A 17,364-nucleotide genomic window follows, 5' to 3' on the forward strand; every position below is an offset into this window, starting at 1 on the left:
GTCACGGAAGGTGAGAAGTCGTGAAGCCCGACTTGAGATGGAACTGGAGCAGCCATGCTGCCAAATTGAGGGTGTGTAAAGAGGGGTGAAGCGAACCTAACATGTGAGTCAACAGGTCTGGAACTGGGTCCAGAATCCAAGGATCGTCTAGAAGAGGCCTGAGGAAGGAGAACCAAACCTGACGAGGCCAGTAAGGAGCAATGAGGATCAATTTGCTTCTCAGCCATTTCTCTTTCTGAATCATCTATGGAATGAGAGGAAAGGGAGGAAAAGCATACAGAAGACCCAGGGGCCAATCGTGAACAACTGGGTCTCTAGGTGACATCCTTGGAGGGGGGGATGAGGGAAAAGTAGCTGCTGCATTTGGCATTGATTGGGCTGGCAAAGAGATCGCTGCAAGGCTGTCCTCACCTGCGTAAAATTTGTTTCGGTGTTTCCTGTTTCAGAGACCACTCGTGAGGCATCAGAATCGCCCGGCTGAGCTAGTCTATCACGTTGGTCATCCCTGGAATGTGCGTTGCCATCAGAAAGCGCTGGGAAGCTATCGCCCATTCCCAAACTCGCATGCCCTCTCGACAGAGTGGGTAAGATCTGGTTCCGCCCTGTTTGTTGATATACCATACTACCGACATGTTGTCTGACTGTATTGCAATAGTCCCCAGAGGAATAAGATTGTGAAGTGCTTGCAATGCAAGGAGCACCACCCCCATCTCTAGAATGCTGATATGCAGGTGGGCTTCATGGTCTTGCTTTGTGCCTTGGACAGTCCTGCCTAGATAATGCCCTCCCACCCTATCTGTGAGGCATCCGTGGTCACAGTGGCAATGGGTTGGCAAGGAACAATTGAAGTGCCCGTGGTCAGTTGATTGGTTAATGTCCACCAAAGGAGGTCCTTCTTGCAAGACTCTGTCAGAAGAATGTGATGGGATAATGGAAGGTTCTGGAAGGACCATTGGGACGACAGGAGCCACTGAAGAATTCTCATGTGTAACCTGGCTGGTGGCACTAATAGTATGGTGGAAGCCATGGTCCTAAGGAGTTGCAGAACAATCTTGGCTTTGACCCTTCGCAAGGGGAGAAGAAGCTGAATTTGAAGCACCAGGTTTTGTGCCCTTTCGGCAGGAAGACGAACCATCATGTTTTACTGTGTTTGCGCCTATAAAATCACAGACAGAGGGCAATAAGGCAGATTTTTCCCAATTTATGGAAATTCCCAGTTGGGCACAAAGCTGAATAGTATTGTCTCTGGTCTGAAGGAGTAGATGCCTGGTGGGAGGGTCAGGAGCCAGTCGTCCAAATACGAAAACACCTGGAATCCTTGAAGTCCCAGGTGAGGTGTCACTACTGCCATACATTTGGTGAACACCCTGGGTGCTGTGGTGAGACCAAAGGGCAGAGCACGGAACTGGAAGTGACTGGCTCCCAGCCGGAAGCGTAGATGACTCCTTGATGCCCTGTCCATTTTTATGTGGTAGTAAGCGTCTTGGAGATCTACTGAGCACATCAATTGTCTTTCCCTAACAATGGGAGTATAGACTGCAGTGTTACCATCTGGAACTTGTCCTTCTTTACTGATTCGTTCAATCTGCTGAGGTCCAGAATGGGCCTCCAGTCCCCTGTACGTTTTGGCACTAAAAAGAATCTGCAGTAAGTTCCAGATCCTATTTGGTCTGCTGGGACGATTTGGATGACCCTTTTTGACAGCAACTTGTTGACCTCCACAATTGCCTGATCCCTGTGATTGGGTGGAACATCTGGGATATTCTTGGGAACAAAAGGTGGGACAGAAAAGGGTATTACATAACCTCTGGTAATAATTCTTTGTACCCACTTGTCTTGAGTGATACTTAGCCATGCTTCTGGCTACAAAGAAATGTGACCCCCGACCGGCCCCAGAGAAGCATAGTTGGGCCCCACATCAGGAGCGCTGGTAAGGCCGGCCCTGAAAGGAATCACGACCTCCCTGGTTTTGCGGACCGCCCCTGCCTCTAGGGTGACATCTACCATTTTCTCCTCCTCTGTCTCTGAAGGAGTCGTCACCCTGTGCTTCCTGGAAAATCTCTGGGACTTCTTGAACCAGACTTTACCGCCCCTCTGACCCTTAGGGTATGGTCTAGAGGGAACCTTAAAACTTACTCCTACGGCAGAGAGTGTTTTTCCTTCTTGCTCGCACTGGGTGAGTGTCCTTTACCTTGGATCCAAACAATGAGGAACCGTCAAATGGGGCGTTCGTAAAGGTAGACAAACGGTTCCACAAAGTTACACAAACGCATCCAGAAATGACGTCTCAGGGAAATTCCTGAACCCGCTGCTCTACTCGCTCCATCGGCCGCATACAAAATAAGCCGCATGGAGGAGTTAATGATAGAGGTCAAGGTGGACAACTGGGCAGAAACCTCGTCAAGGACTCCCTCAGTACATGTACCTTGTAGAGAATCTCCTAACACTTTAAGGAGATCTCTCTGGAGCCTCGTAAATTGAGTAAGGTAATTCAGCGATCTAAGGGTAAATGCCGCTGAAGAAAAGATAGGCTTCCTGTATCTGTCCATTGTTTGTGACATCATTCAGTGGATGAACAGAAGAAGAGGTCTCAGCCAATTCCTTCTCAGTGGCCGCCACCACCACCATGGCATCTACAGGCACACCTTTAGATAAAAAGTCTTTCCTGGAGGGGAAGAAAGGAACTTGTTTGGTCTCCTGGGGACTGGCTCTACGGCATCAGGAATATCCCACAACTTTCGACTAACTAAATCCATCAGTTCGTCAAAAGGTGGAGACACCCAAGAGGCAGATGGTTGAGATCCAAAAGCCTTCAGGTACACCATCTCCTCATCAGAAGGGGTGACAGCGGGCCAGCCGCACCTCTGTTTAAGGATCTCCAGGATGTCTACGAAGGAGACATCATCAGAGGAAGACTTGGGGGACCCTTCCGACTCCTCGAGGTCAGTGTCAGATGCCAAAGACTCATCCTGGGAGTCGACATGCTTCTCTTACAAGTCCTCTTCCATGGGGGCTCCACAGAAGGACATTCCGGGGAGGCCTCGGAAGAGTGGGGGCCACCGGCCGGTGGCTCTTGAGGCTGGGGATCTCAGCTGCCGCTGGAGGGAGTAGGAGCTGAAACAGAAGTAGGTGCTGGTACCTCTGGTAGGAGCTGATGATCGGGACTACACACCCCATCTCGAAAGCTGACCTCTCCGGCTCCATGGAGACAGAGCCATCGGCTCCGAGATAGATGCAGGGTCCGAACTCACCCTAGCCGACGTGCGAGAGGAAGACTTGGAACCAAAGAAGTTTGCTTACAAGCATCCCTGTCGGGGCCGACCGGAGAGCTTCGACCTCTGGACACTACGGACGGCACCAAAAGTGTCGGAGCAGAACTCGGCTCCGAAACAGCCACAATGGGAGCTGGAGCCAAAGGTTCCACCGATGGTACCAAGCACTATGGCTCCAAAAGACTAGCATGGCTCAGAGGATGAATGAACACAGAGGGTTGTTCGGGCTCGAATGGCTCTGGAGCCGACTGGGTCGCAGCCAAGAATTTAGGCAAACCAGACTACTTCAAAAGTCTCAGCACTACCCTCTCCATATCTTCTTCCGATAAACTCCTGGATGACGTAGTAGGAGATTGAGATCTCGAAGGGACAGGAGACTTCACTAACAAGGACACCGGTAGAGGGTCCATAGACCGGCTCCGAGACGTAGTCTCAAGAGTCTTAGCAGTCGGCTCCGAGAAACTTGGAACCGACCCTGCAACAACAATGCCACTCTCAGTCGGCCCAGAGGTCTGTGGAGCCGATGAGACAGTTTTCGCAACTTTAAGAGGTGGCTCCGAGACACCAGCCGGTGCCGAGGAGGGCCTCTTGGCAGATTTAGACTTTCCTTTGGTAGATTTAGAGGATGCTGAGGAACTAGACAAATCTTCCTTGAAGGAAGGTTTAAGACCACCTTTTAGAATTAGCTTGTTCTTCCTTTCCTGCAACACCCTAGGACTAAATGCATGACAAAATAAACAGGTCTCCTGCAAATGGATGGCTCCTAAACAGTAAACGCAATTACCGTGACCATACGTTAAGGACATCTTTTGGGAGCACATAACGCATTTCTTGAAGCTGGATGGCTTATGCTCCTTACTCTTTAGACATTCTGAAAATCAGTACAACACACGCACACAGAGAAGAAGAAAGAGGAGGACTATGTCCTCTAATTTAAACGGGCCTAGCCCTGCAGAAAGGAAAAGATACCACGAGAACTAGGTCCTCTAATTTAAATGGGCCTAGCCCGGGCAAGAAGGGATAGGGTCTTCTAACTTAAACAGACCCAACAGTTATAAAGGTAAGAATATCACACTCACTAAACAGTAGAGAACGAGATTAACACAAACTCAACTTTGTTAAGCACAAACAGAACGTAGTTCTGTTAGCAATATTAGCAAAATTATGCTAACAACAAGCTAATAAATTCTAAACAGCAAGCGGAAACCGCCCCAAAACTATTAAAAACACAGAATACTAGTGCGCAAAAGGTGCCTACTCTAATCCAAATAGAAAACCCAGTACATGGGATACCAAGATGAAAGTAACGGCCAAAGGCCAAAAATTGCACCAAATGGTGCAAATAGAAGATAACTTTAAGAACAACTACGCTGAATATTACAAACAGTAAAGATTTCACCTATACAGAACTATATTGAACTATTCTAAACTAAACAGTCAAGAAAACTTTGATAAAAGTGAAAAATGTGCAGACACTTAGCCAGAGCCAAAGAGAAGCGTGACCGAACTCGTTGACGCAGCAAACGAGATCTGGGGATTATACTGGGATGCCTACCTAGCCACGAGCCAACCAGAAGTCTTCCAGCTTGTAAACCGAGTCGGAGCCATATGTAAAGAATGAAGGTGAGACAGGACTACTTAACATTGAAATTTCTGTAACTAGTGATACAACCATTCAGCTACCAAAAAATAGGCAAGTATTTATTCTTGTCTTTTTGTGCTCTAGTATCATCTTTTCATAATTTTAATTATTTTATTCTTTTCTAGGAGATTTTCTCTCCAGAACTCCAATAAAAAATGGGTCTTGCATGATGGAATCAGACTAACACAATAAAGAAATGAAATGAAATAAAATAACCACATAGGAAACACTTCAAGCTGCTACAAATCTGACTGAACAGCTTTATTCTAGATGCTTTCTGAAGACAAAAAAGGGCCACCCTATTTAAATAAAAAAAGTGCAAGCACAACTTCCAGGGTAAAACACATACAAATCTGGGGGCAAGACATCAGAAAAAAAAAGTGTAATGGTTGCACAGATGATGGCTTTGCCATGACATGTTCTCACTACAGTGTAGGAAACAAAATGATCTGGGTCAACAGTATCAAAGCCAGATGGTCAGAGAAACTGTACTGATGTGAAACTTACCAAAACTCCACTCCTTGATTCAGAACATCAAGAAAGACTTCAAATTAATCAACTGATCCTGCCCACACTTGGAAACTGACATCAACCAACCTGGCATAATATTGGATTCTGCTGAAATCACTTTTTATATAGAAATTCTTTTTCCCAACATTCTATCACTAGATTGGCAAAATTAACATCAACAACATTTTGGATTTGTTTACAAGACGGACAGCATTTTATCCTCACGTATTAATTATAAAAATACAGCTTGCAATTCTCCAATTCATTTTAAGAATATGCACACCTTTAAACAAAAAAAATGGATGTGTTCATGTCCACATTCACTAGAATCAAGATTCTTACAATAGAAAAAGAGATCATTAAGGAAACAGAACCATGACTAATTGATAGTTTTGGGGTACTCAGAAGGTTGAGTACCCCTGAACATATTACTGGATCTAGTGGTTGAGACGTGAAACAAACTAAACTTGGAACACAACCATGTGCCTGACCTACAATGCCGAGAGCTTAACTATTAAAAAATAATAAAGGGAAATGGGAAATATGAAAGTGTTAAAAACAGTAAAATGTTTAATCTGGTGAGGGAAACTTCAAATTAGTTAATAAGAGTAACCTAGAAAACAAAACAAAAAAAAAGGTTTCTAAACAGAATAAGTACTATCAAGTGTTAACAACTGTAACACATGTAGGTTTATAAATGATAGTCTTTTGACCGTTTGTGCAAATTCAGGTAGTACTACTAGTCCTTTGAATGTCTTCCCTGCACATCAAAATATGTGGTATACATGACAGTTTGTGTGAAAAGTTTTATGTAGTTTAGACCATCAAAAAATTGAGACACAGAACAGTGCAGTGTCTTACAGCAATTAAAAATAAAGACAGTTCTAATGTACTGTTTAAACATAGTGAAGTTTGTTCCATTTTTAAAAGGTTTTTATTCAGGATTATTGATTTTTCTAGTAGCAATGTAAGGTGTGGTAGTAGGAAGACTATTTAGAATATTTAGAGTACAAATAGAAAACTTGAATGCAGTTGTAACTTTGGTCTTAATTCCACAGTGAATGTTAACTGTTATTTAAAAAATAAATAAGGAATTTTAAATGTTAAAGCTAGATGTTTTAAAGCCATGCAACTTCCAGTCATGTGATGCTATTAGATGACCTCTGCACTTGGATATTTTCAGTTACGTAATATTAACATTTGAGCTAAACATTATTTAAATGAATGCATGTCGTCCTGTTATTAGTCTGATGATGTCAATTTCTTAATGATAAGCTTGGAGACGAAATTGCTCAACTCTGCTACTGGTATTTGATATTTTTTGTATTATTAAAAGTGGTGAATTTAACAGTTGGTTTCTGACCCATCACTCTGCTCTTTCATCTTTTCACATTAAGGATCATCAAGAATGCTTCATTAGTGATAACATCCATAAGTAAAATAACTAATTCAACTAGTGATCTGTTTGTTTTACAGCTGCAAGCTGAATCCCTTCTCAAGGCTTGGTGTTCTTACAAAATAAACTTTCACACTGACCGGAATGTCACTCGTTGTTCGTTTTTTTCTGGTCCACCATCTTAGTTCAATACACATATAATGTAAAATGTAAGTACATATGACTGCTGACATTTAAGTACTTTACAGACTTGCATCAACATGGATATCTTTTCAACACAACAGCAAAAGCTTTTTGTTCAGCTACAATAGCAACAAAAAAGTTCATCGTGAATTATTGAAACCAGCCTTTTCCTCACGACTTACAAATGATAGGACATCTTTTTGTATTCCATACAACCTGAAAATGTAGTTTAAAAAACAAAACAGATTAGGGGAATTTTTCTTTGTTTTCAACATCATCAATTTCCAAAAACTCCATCTTGCAATTATTAACCTCAACAAGCAAATTAGATCACTAGTGAAAACCTCCAAAGCCATTTATGAATCGAAACTAGCCTCCAAAACAAAGGGAAACCAAAAAGCCTTCTTCGGTTATGTCAGAAACCTCCATGGCAAATGTCCAGGTTTGTTCCGAATTAGTACTCAACAGTTATCACTTACACTGATCCTGTTGACTTAGCCAACCTGTTAGCAGATGGGAAATGTCCCCCCCTGTCTCCCCCCAAAGGCCCTATTCGACATCTCTAATACTTGTCCTGCACATCACATCTCCATAGATCAAGTGTTAAAGGCCCTATACAAGGCAAAGAACACATCTTCCATGGGACCTGGTAGTATCCCAGGCTGTATTCTGCACCATCTAAAGCAAGAACTAGCTTCGCCATTGAGCACCCTATTCAACCAAAGCCTAAGTACATCCTTCATTCCAGCAGAGTGGAGAACTGCCATTGTCATCCCCTTGCACAAAGGCAGTGCCACTACTGACCCTGGAAACTATAACCCCATTAGCTTGACAAGTCTGATCTGTAAAGCCATATGGAGCGTATTATTATGGATCTCATAAGCAAGGACATGGGCAATCTCCAAGCACTTGAACCCACCCAGTTCGGATTCATAAAGGGCAGATCTTGCCTGTTGAACCTGGTTGACTTCTTTGAGACTGTCGCCAAGGCCCTGGATGAGGGAAAGTCAGTATGTACAGCTTACCTTGACTTGGCCAAGGCCATTGACACAATCTCCCAACCCAGGCATCATAGAAAAGCTAACACAACTTGGTGTAAATTCCTATCTCATCATGTGGGTGGTCAACTGGCTCACCGACAGGACCCTCAAGGTCAAAATAGGCACCTCCACCTCTGACAGCAGACCTGTCACTAGTGTAAGTCCCCAGGGATCTGTCCTGGAACACCCTACTGTTTGGCATCTACTTCTCAGAGGTCCAGGCAAAGACAAAAGGCCTGTGGCTGACCAAGTTTGTGGACAACTAAGTTGGGTACTCTCACTGGCTCCCCAAACGATGTTAACATACTGCAAGAGGGTCTCACAGCAACTAATGACTGGTGCCAAAGTCATGGCCTCAAGCTAAACACAAAAAAAGTATCATCATACCATTCGGCAGAAACACGGCCCCTACTGATTACCACATCCACGGCAACCCCCTAAACTCACAACCTGTGGCAAGAGACCAGGGTACTCTGGTTGATAACCTTATATTCAACCATCATGTAACAGCAGTGGTCAGAAAAGCATTTTACTTGGTTCATCTCATAAATAAAGGTACCTCTCTATACTCCTCCCTCATTAGACCAAATAATTGAGTATAACACCCCGTTTGTTATGTACCTCTCCAAACATCTGCACCAACTGGAAAGGCCATAGAAATACCTCACAAAGAATCCATGGCCTCCAACACCTGTCCTATGCGGACAGGCTCAAATCACTATCACTGTACTCAGTATTGTACAGTTTGCTCATAGGTGATCTGTTTCTCACCTACAAGACAATCTCGGACCCTGCCCTACTAGAGATGCTCCATATCCGTAATTCTAACTCCTCGCACATCACCCGGTCGAAAGACCTGAATCTAATATATGACATCAACAAAACTACTAGAGAGAGGTCTGTCGGCCAGAGGTTGCTCCGTCTCTGGAATAAACTTCCTATACACGTCAGAGTACCTCACTGACCCTCTTCAAGCACAACCTTGATGAGTGGATGGGAAACGACACATTTGTCCCAGGGGTACCACCTGTTTCCCTCAATGACAGGAGCAAAAAGTGCTGACTGAGGTTTTTTTTTTTTTTTTTGGAATACACTCTTGGATAGGCTTGTAAGAGCCCCAGGGTCATTAGCCTAGTAACTTCCTATGATCCTATGTTAATCTTAATGTTCAGAATGCCTTCAGCACCTTTCATTTTTTTCCCCATTTCCACCCCTTTCTTTGCCACAAGTTTCCAGCATCTTCCCTACTCAAATCTTGCACTGTTTACTATCATGCAAAACTGTAAAAGACTACCAGATTTACAGGCTGGAGATAAGTAAAAATACAAAAGCCATGGGACAGCTTGCAGCCATAAGCAGTAGTAGCTGGTCAAGCAACAGAACAGAAGTTATGTTATTCATGGAGAGGATGAGAAACTGTAGAATAGCAATCACAGAGACTTGTATGAGACAAGTACATTGAAGTTCAAGAAGGAAGGACGCTACAAAAATGTCAGAAGCAGTCTCTCAAAACGAATGAACAAATGAATGAATACTATAAGAAATGTGACAGCTAAGTGTTGCAGAAGCTTGTCACGTCACATCTCCAAGAAATGCTATAGTGCCAGTGCAAGCTGTCTCAAAAGGAAGACTAGATGGTCAGAAAAAAAAAAAACATCCCTATTTAACATCCCAAATAGAAGAGAGCGTAAAAAAAAAAAACTTGTATATGAACAGTTTCAGAGATGATCACGGTACTAAAAGGTTGCACGTATGTACAAAAATATTGTTTGATACAAAACATAACATCCATAGTATAAAGTTGATTTTTAAAATGATCACTGTAAGAAACACATGCAACTTCACATAATGTCTACTAAGTATACTTTGCAACAAAAAGAAAGGAAGCTCTAGTATATTAGGTATAAATTTGGGCAGAACTAAGGTGCACCCCACATGGAGGAAGAAGGGAGGCTTACCCTCCCTGATAAAGAAAAAATGCTTTCAGATTTGTTGGAAGTGTTTTCCAATGATTTTACTTCCCATATATGGTGCTTGCAGAAATTATCCTCAGCATGTCAACATGCATCCATACTCTCAGGTGGCTGCACATAATCTGGCATACCTTCTAAAAATCCTCTCATGAAACATGTCATGGAAGCGAATAAAAAATCCACAGTATTTGTGCAGTTTATTAAACATTATGTCAAATATCTGGACATTACAAACAGTAGAAGGCAAAGTGAATGAAAAAGACCAACAACATAAAACCAATAAACTCACAGATAAAGTGATCTCGAACCCTGGCGAGACGGACAAGATTTTTTAGTTCTTCATAGCGGAAGATCTCACGACTACATGTGTCCAGTCTTGGGTTCACTACTTTTGCAACCTTCCTACCTGGAGACAAAAAAAAAAAAATGGACAAACTCTACTTCATATACAGTAGCAAATCTCCAAATATTCATAAGTTACTTTTCATGAGGTGATGGTGCACCTACATCAAAAAAAAGAAGTTATGTACTCACCACAACGTTCCATGTTTGTTGTCCATCTCACCATTCATTCTTACAATGATGGGTTCGGAGCCGATTCTTGGCTCCGACTCGGCTGAATACATAGTTGAAAGTATCAAACCTGGCTTGTGGCAAGAAGATATCCCACAATACAGTGGTGTAATTCCCCAGATCTTGTTTGCTGCTACTACTGAATGATAAAAACACTATATATATATATATATATATATATATATATATATATATATATATATATATATATATATATATATAAATAAACAAATATATACCTAATAGAAGGAGAAACAAACTGAAACAAAGAACGCCTGAAGGTAGTAAAAAACATCCATCAGGTCCACAAGGAGTCTTTGGCAGGGGGAAGGAGGGAGGGTTCGTAAGAATGAACGGTGAGATGGGCAACAAACATGGAACATTATGGTGAGTACATAACTTCTTTATGTTATGTTGTCCTATCTTGCCTTCATTCTTACAATGATGGGACAGCGTCCCTAGCACCTTTACCCTGGGTGGCTCACGGGAGTACACCTTTAAGCACCATGGAACCAAAGGAGGCCCTGTCCCTGGAGGCCAAATCCACTTTGCAATGCGTGATAAAAGTATGTGGAGTGGTCCAAGTAGCTGCTGCACAAACATTATCCATGGGAATTCTGGCTTGAAAAGCAGATGATGTAGCCATTGCTCTAGTGGAATGAACTTTCACTTTGAAAGGTAACTCTCTGTGATTTGAGGTACAGATGCATGTAATATAATTAGAAAGCCAATTGGAAAGCATAGTTTTAGAAACTGAGCTACCCTTATTCGCATCAGAGAAGGATACGAATAATTGGTCAGATTTTCTGAAGTCTTTGGTCCTATGCAAATAGGATCCGAGTCGTCTATGCACATCTAGTTGATGTAATTTGTATTCTGCCTTGTTGCTATGATTTGGAAAGAACACTGGAAGCTCTATAGATTGAGTAATGTTGCTTGGAGAAGAGACTTTGGGTAAGAAAGACTGATTAGTTTGCAAGGATACCATATCCTTATGAAAAATCAAATATGGTGGTTTAATAGAAAGCGCTTGCAACTCTGATACTCTTCTAGCAGAAGCTATAGCCACTAGAAACAAGGTCTTCCAGGAAAGGAACTTGAGGTCTGAAGATGACGAAGGCTCAAAAGGTGGTAACGTAAGATAAGACAGAACAAAATTTAAATCCCAAGGAGGAAGGGGTTCCTTAAAGGGAGGTCTTATGGAGGCACCTTTTAAGAAGGCTCTACACAACCTGTGTGACATTACGTTGGAGGTAGAATCACCAAGGTGGAAATTTGATATTGCAGTGAGTTGAACCCTGATGGTTGCTGCAGCTGAACCTTGTTGGAACAGTTCTGCCAAAAATTCCAAAATAGAATGGATAGGTGCAGAAAAAGGATCAATGTTCCTGTTTTGCTAGAATACAGTTTTCTGGTGGAAGCTTTATGGTGGAAGCTTTATGAGAGGACATTAAGATATGTTTAACTGTAGGAGTAAAGTTGTGAAGCCTAACTAAATTGGGAAATGGAGCAGCCAAGCTGTCAATTCTAGGGTGTGGAGAGAAGGATGAAGCTCCCCTGATATATGAGTCAGTAGATCTGGCACTGGGTCCAGAGTCCAAGGCTTCTCCTGAAGATGAGGCCAAAGGAAGGGGAACCAAACTTGGTGAGGCCAGTAAAGAGCAATAAGAATTATCCTGCTTCCCCGAGTACTGTGCTTTCTGAATGACTCTGGGTATGAGAGGAAACGCAGAAAAATCATACAGAAGTCCAGAGGGCCAATCGTGAGCAAGTGCATCTCTCGGTGTCTCCCCCAGAGGGGGGATTAGGGTAAAGTAGTCGCTGCACTTGGCATTCATGGGAGTGGCAAAGAGATTGCACCAAGTCTGACCCCAAGTTCGGAAAATCATTTCCGCTACATTCTGATTGAGAGACCACTCGTGAGGCATTAAGATTGCTCTGCTCAGTTTGTCCACTATCACGTTGGACTTCCCATTTCCGCTACATTCTGATTGAGAGACCACTCGTGAGGCATTAAGATTGCTCTGCTCAGTTTGTCCACTATCACGTTGGACTTCCCCAAAATGTGCATTGCTATTAGAAAGTGCTGGGAAGAAACTGCCCATAGCCAAACTCTTATGGCCTCTCGACAAAGGGGGCAAGATATGGTTCCCCCCTGCTTGTTTATGCACCAAACCACAGACATATTGTCTGACTGTATCGCAAATGTCCCTATATGGAGAGAGTCGTGAAGTGCTTGCAACGCAAGAAGCACTGCTCTCATCTCTAGAACATTTATATGCAAATGAGACTCGTGTTCTTGCTATGTACTTTGAACTGTTCTTCCCAGATAATGCCCCCCACACCCTATCTGGGAAGCATCCGTGGTTACTGTAGCTATGGGAATAAAGGGTCCCCCTATTGTCACATGAGTGGAGTGTGTCCACCATCTTAAGTTGTTCTTGCATGATGCCGTTATTCTGATCAGGTGAGACATCGGAAGATCTTGAAGTAACCATTGGGAAAACAGCAGCCACTAAAGGATCCTCATGTACATTCTGGCAAGAGGGACCAGTGTAACCGTGGAAGCCACTGTCCCTAGTAATCTTATAATTATCTTTGCTTTCACTTTGGTCTTGGGAAGGAGGTGATGTATCTGCTGTCTGAGTGCTGCAACTCTTTCTGTTGGAAGATGTGCTACCATAGAGGAGGTGTCGAGATCAGCACCTATAAATGTAATATGTCAACAGGACAACAAGGAAGATTTTTAAAAGTTTACTGTAATACCCAGCTGATTGCAAATGTCCAAAGTTAGATCCCTGGCTTGTAGGAGTAGATGCTTGATTGTGGCAGATAGGAGCCAGTCGTCTAGATAGTGAAACACACTGAATCCTAGATGCCTCAGGTGAGCCGTGACTACTGCCATGCATTTGGTGAACACTCTGGGGGCTGTAGTGAGACCAAAGGGCAGAGCTCGGAACTGGTAATAACTGGCTCCCAGCCGGAAGCACAAGTACCTTCGTGATGTCCTGTTCATTTTTGTGGTAGTAAGCATCTTGAAGGTCTATCGAGCACATCCAGTCGTTTTTCCCTAAAAAGGGAAGTATAGACTGCAGTGTCACCATTCGGAACTTTGACTTCTTGACAAATTTGCTTAAGTCTAATATGGGCCTCCAGTCTCCTGTTCTTTTTGGCACCAAAAAGTATCTTAAGTTCCGAATCCTATATGGTCTGCGGGGACTTCTTGGATGACTTTTGTGCAGCAACTTTTGAATCTCTATAGTTGCTTGCTCTCTTAGATTGGGTGGAACATCTGGGACTGTTCTGGTCTGTGGAACAGGATTGGAAAATGGGATTGAGTATCCTCTGGATATTATTTTTAGTACCCATTTGTCTCATGATATTTTGCCAGGCTTCTGGGTACATCGATAAATGTCCCCGACTGCCTCCAGGGTAGAGCAGTCGGGCCTCCTTTCAGGAGCACTGATAAGGGTGCCCGCAAAAGGAATCACAGTCACCCTGGTTTTGCAGGCCCCCTCTGCCTCTGGGACGCCGTCTACCTTTACTGCCTCCTCCTCTGCCCCAGGGGAAGAAATCACTCCGTGCATCCTGGAAAACTCTCTGGGATCTTTTGAACCACATTTTTCTGGCCTTTAGGATAAGGTTTTGAAGGTACAGAAAAACGTACTCCAACGGCAGACCAAGTTTTCCCCTTCCTGCTTGCACCGGGTTAGAGTGTCTTTTACTTTGGGTCCAAAGAGTGAGGAACCATCAAAAGGAGCGTTAGTAAAAGTAGACTTAATGGGCGCCACAAAATTGCATCCAGGAGCGTCTCTTAAGGGAAACTCCAGAACACGCTGCCCTGCTCGCTCCATCTGCTGTGTAGTATACGAGCCTCATGCAAGAGTTGACAATGGAATTTAAGGTGGACAGCTGGGAGGAGACCTTCGCATTCACCCCTGTAGCTAATGAAGCTTGTAGAGTATCTCCTAGCTCTTTCAGGAGATCTCTTTGTAGCCTTGTAAAGTGGGATAGGTTGTTCAGCGATCGCAGTGAGAACGTCGCTGACAAAAAGACATGCTTCCCGTATCTGTCCATCGTTCGAGAGTCTTTATTCGGAAGATGAACAGATGAAGTCTCTGCAAGTTCCTTCTTGGTGGCTGCTGCCACCACCATAGCATCTACAGTTACTGCTTTGGATAGAAATTCCTTTCCTGAAGGAGCAGACAAGAATTTGTTTGGCCTCCAAGGGACTGGCTCCATAGTTTCAGGTGATTCCCACGCCTTTCGACTAACCAGGTCCATTAGCTCAATGAAAGGCGGAGACACCCGGGAGGCTGAAGGTTCTGATCCAAAAGCCTTCAGGTACACTGACTCCTCATCAGAAGGGGTGGCGGCCTGCCAGCCGCCTCTCTGCTTCAGGATCTCTAGAATATCTGCAAATGAGATATCATCAGAGGAAGACCGTGGGGACCCTTCCAACTCATCGAGGTCGATGTCTGAAGTGACGGACTCATGTGGGGAGTGTAAGTGCTTCCTCTTGCAAGTTCTCTTCAGAGGTGGCTCCTCAGAAAGATACTCTGGAGAGGCCTCAGAGGAGAGGGGTTTGCCCATTGGAGGATCCTGAGGCTCTGGTGTCCTGTGAAATGGGTGGTGCTGAGACAGTAGCCAGTGCCTTATGGGGACAAGTACTAGTATCCTTCTGTGGTGCTGAATGGGTAGACAATACATTCCCCATCAGCTCAAAGGCGGATCCCACCGGCTCCGAAGACTGCCTCAGCTCCGAGGAGACAGAGGAAGGCACCGGAGCCAATGTGGGAGCCAAGCTAACCCGAGCCGATGCTCCAAGGGGTATCTCTCCTGGGGCTGACCAGGGAACCCCGGCTCCCAGACTCCCTGGACAGCACTGACAAAATCAGAGCAGATGTCGGCTCTATGAACACCAAAAGGGGGGTGAGAGCAGAGAATAATTTAGTCAGCGCCGGTGACTTCAGGAGTCTGCGCACCACCCGTTCCACATCATCGTCAGATAAGCTCCTGGTGGACCGGGAAGATAGAGATGGAGAGCGAGACCCATGCAGAATTGGAGATCTCAACGTTGGAGAAACCACTGACATATCCATTGACCGTCTCCAAATAGAGGTATCTTGCGGCTCTGAGGACTTTGAAGCCGAAGTACCAGGCTTATCAACTAATTTGACCGTCGACGGCTCCGAGGACTGTGGAGCCGAGGAGGTAGTGGCCTTGGAGATTTTTGGAAGTTTGACTGGTGGCTCCGACTGAGCTGATGTTGCAGGTGAATGTCTTTTTTGAGACTTTTCCTTTTTAGAGGAAGGAGAAGAAGAGGAAGAACTATGGATAGCTTCCTCAAAAGTTGGCTTTAAGAGCCCTTTCAGAATCAATTTTTCTCCTTTCTTGAAGTACTCTTGCACTGAAAGAGTGACAAAAAGTGCAGTCTTCTTGTAGGTGAATAGCACCAAGGCAATAAACACATATAACATGCCCTTCTGTGACGGACATTTTTTGTGAGGACTTCTGGCATTTTTTAAAGCCCGAAGGCTTATGTTCTCTCTCTTTTGGGTCTTTAGACATAGTTAAGGTAAGACCGCAAAAGCAACAAGAAACATTTAACTATTGACTAATGAAGAAAGTACAGTTGTGTACACCTACCATAAATGTAGATGTTCGAGTGTATTCACTGTTGCAGTCATAACTGTAGGGTGCTCCTGCCGGCAGGCAGCCCAAGGTCGGCCAGAATCCCAAAGTCTGGGTCCGGCGTCGGCTGTACAAGCCAGTACCCTGACGTCAGTACGCTCTGGTACATAGCCCTCAGCCGACGCCATCTTCTCCAGCCTTTCTTGCCCTAGATGTCAGAAGTCCCCCAATAAATCAAAACAAAATGAATCCACCAAGGAAACACAAATACACCACAAAGGAAAGAAAAAGAGGGGATAGGAGGGAGGGAAACACCGACTGCAACAGTGAATACACTCGAACATCTACATTTATGGTAGGTGTACACAACTGTACTATGTTCATCGTGTTTCACTGTTGCAGTCATAACTGTAGCGTGGAATCCCAAAGCAGTGGAAAAAGGGGGGAGGTTTAGACAGAAGAAGGGGCAGCAAGAAGACCCTGCAAAACAGCAGAGGCAAAGCCTGCCCTGGTCTTAGAATACAAAGGGAGATTGTAATGCTTGGAAAAAGTATGCACAGAACTCCAAGTGGCAGCTTCCAAAATATCCTTGGTAGGAACTCCCCTAGCTGCTCTAGTAGAATGACTTCTCACAGTACCTGGAAACTGTTTCCCATGATGAGTGTAACAAAATCTTATTCCATAAGAAATCCATTTGGAAATAGTTTGTTTGGAAATAGCCTTACCAAGAGAACTGGAGGCAAAAGAAACAAACAATTGGTTAGATTTTCTGAACTCTTTAGTCTTGTCCAAATAAAATCGTAACTGTCTGTGCACGTCCAAGGAATGCAAAATCCTTTCCCCTTTATTCTGAGGATTAGGAAAGAAGGTAGGAAGGTGAATAGTTTGATTTAAAGCCACTTTCGAAATCACCTTCGGCATGAAAGTAGGATTGGTTCTCAAGGATACTCTGTCCTGGTGGAAAATAAGGAATGGTTCCACAGCCATGAGAGCTTGCAACTCTGAGACCCTTCTGGCAGAAGTCAAAGCTAACAAAAGAACTGTCTTCCAAGATAAAAACTTAATATCTGAAGAAGCAGCAGGCTCAAAAGGAGGCAAAGTAAGTTTTTCTAAAACAAAATTAAGATCCCAAGCAGGAACA

The 17,364-nt window shown here is 43.9% G+C and overlaps 1 protein-coding gene across 2 annotated transcripts in view; it reads right to left on the bottom strand.

Moving 5' to 3' along the window:
• POLR1C (RNA polymerase I and III subunit C) overlaps positions 1 to 17,364 on the bottom strand; it is an 868,501-nt gene that overhangs the window by 109,806 nt on the left and 741,331 nt on the right. For both annotated transcript variants that reach the window (XM_044061017.1, XM_044061008.1), the window contains exon 8: positions 10,306 to 10,422. In XM_044061017.1, the coding sequence (XP_043916952.1) occupies positions 10,306 to 10,422 (117 nt within the window). The remainder of the gene's footprint in view (positions 1 to 10,305; positions 10,423 to 17,364) is intronic.

The sequence above is a fragment of the Protopterus annectens genome, chromosome 1.part0 (assembly GCF_019279795.1).
Source record: "Protopterus annectens isolate FY-2018-M chromosome 1.part0, PAN1.0, whole genome shotgun sequence".
NCBI classification, from domain to species: domain Eukaryota; kingdom Metazoa; phylum Chordata; order Ceratodontiformes; family Protopteridae; genus Protopterus; species Protopterus annectens.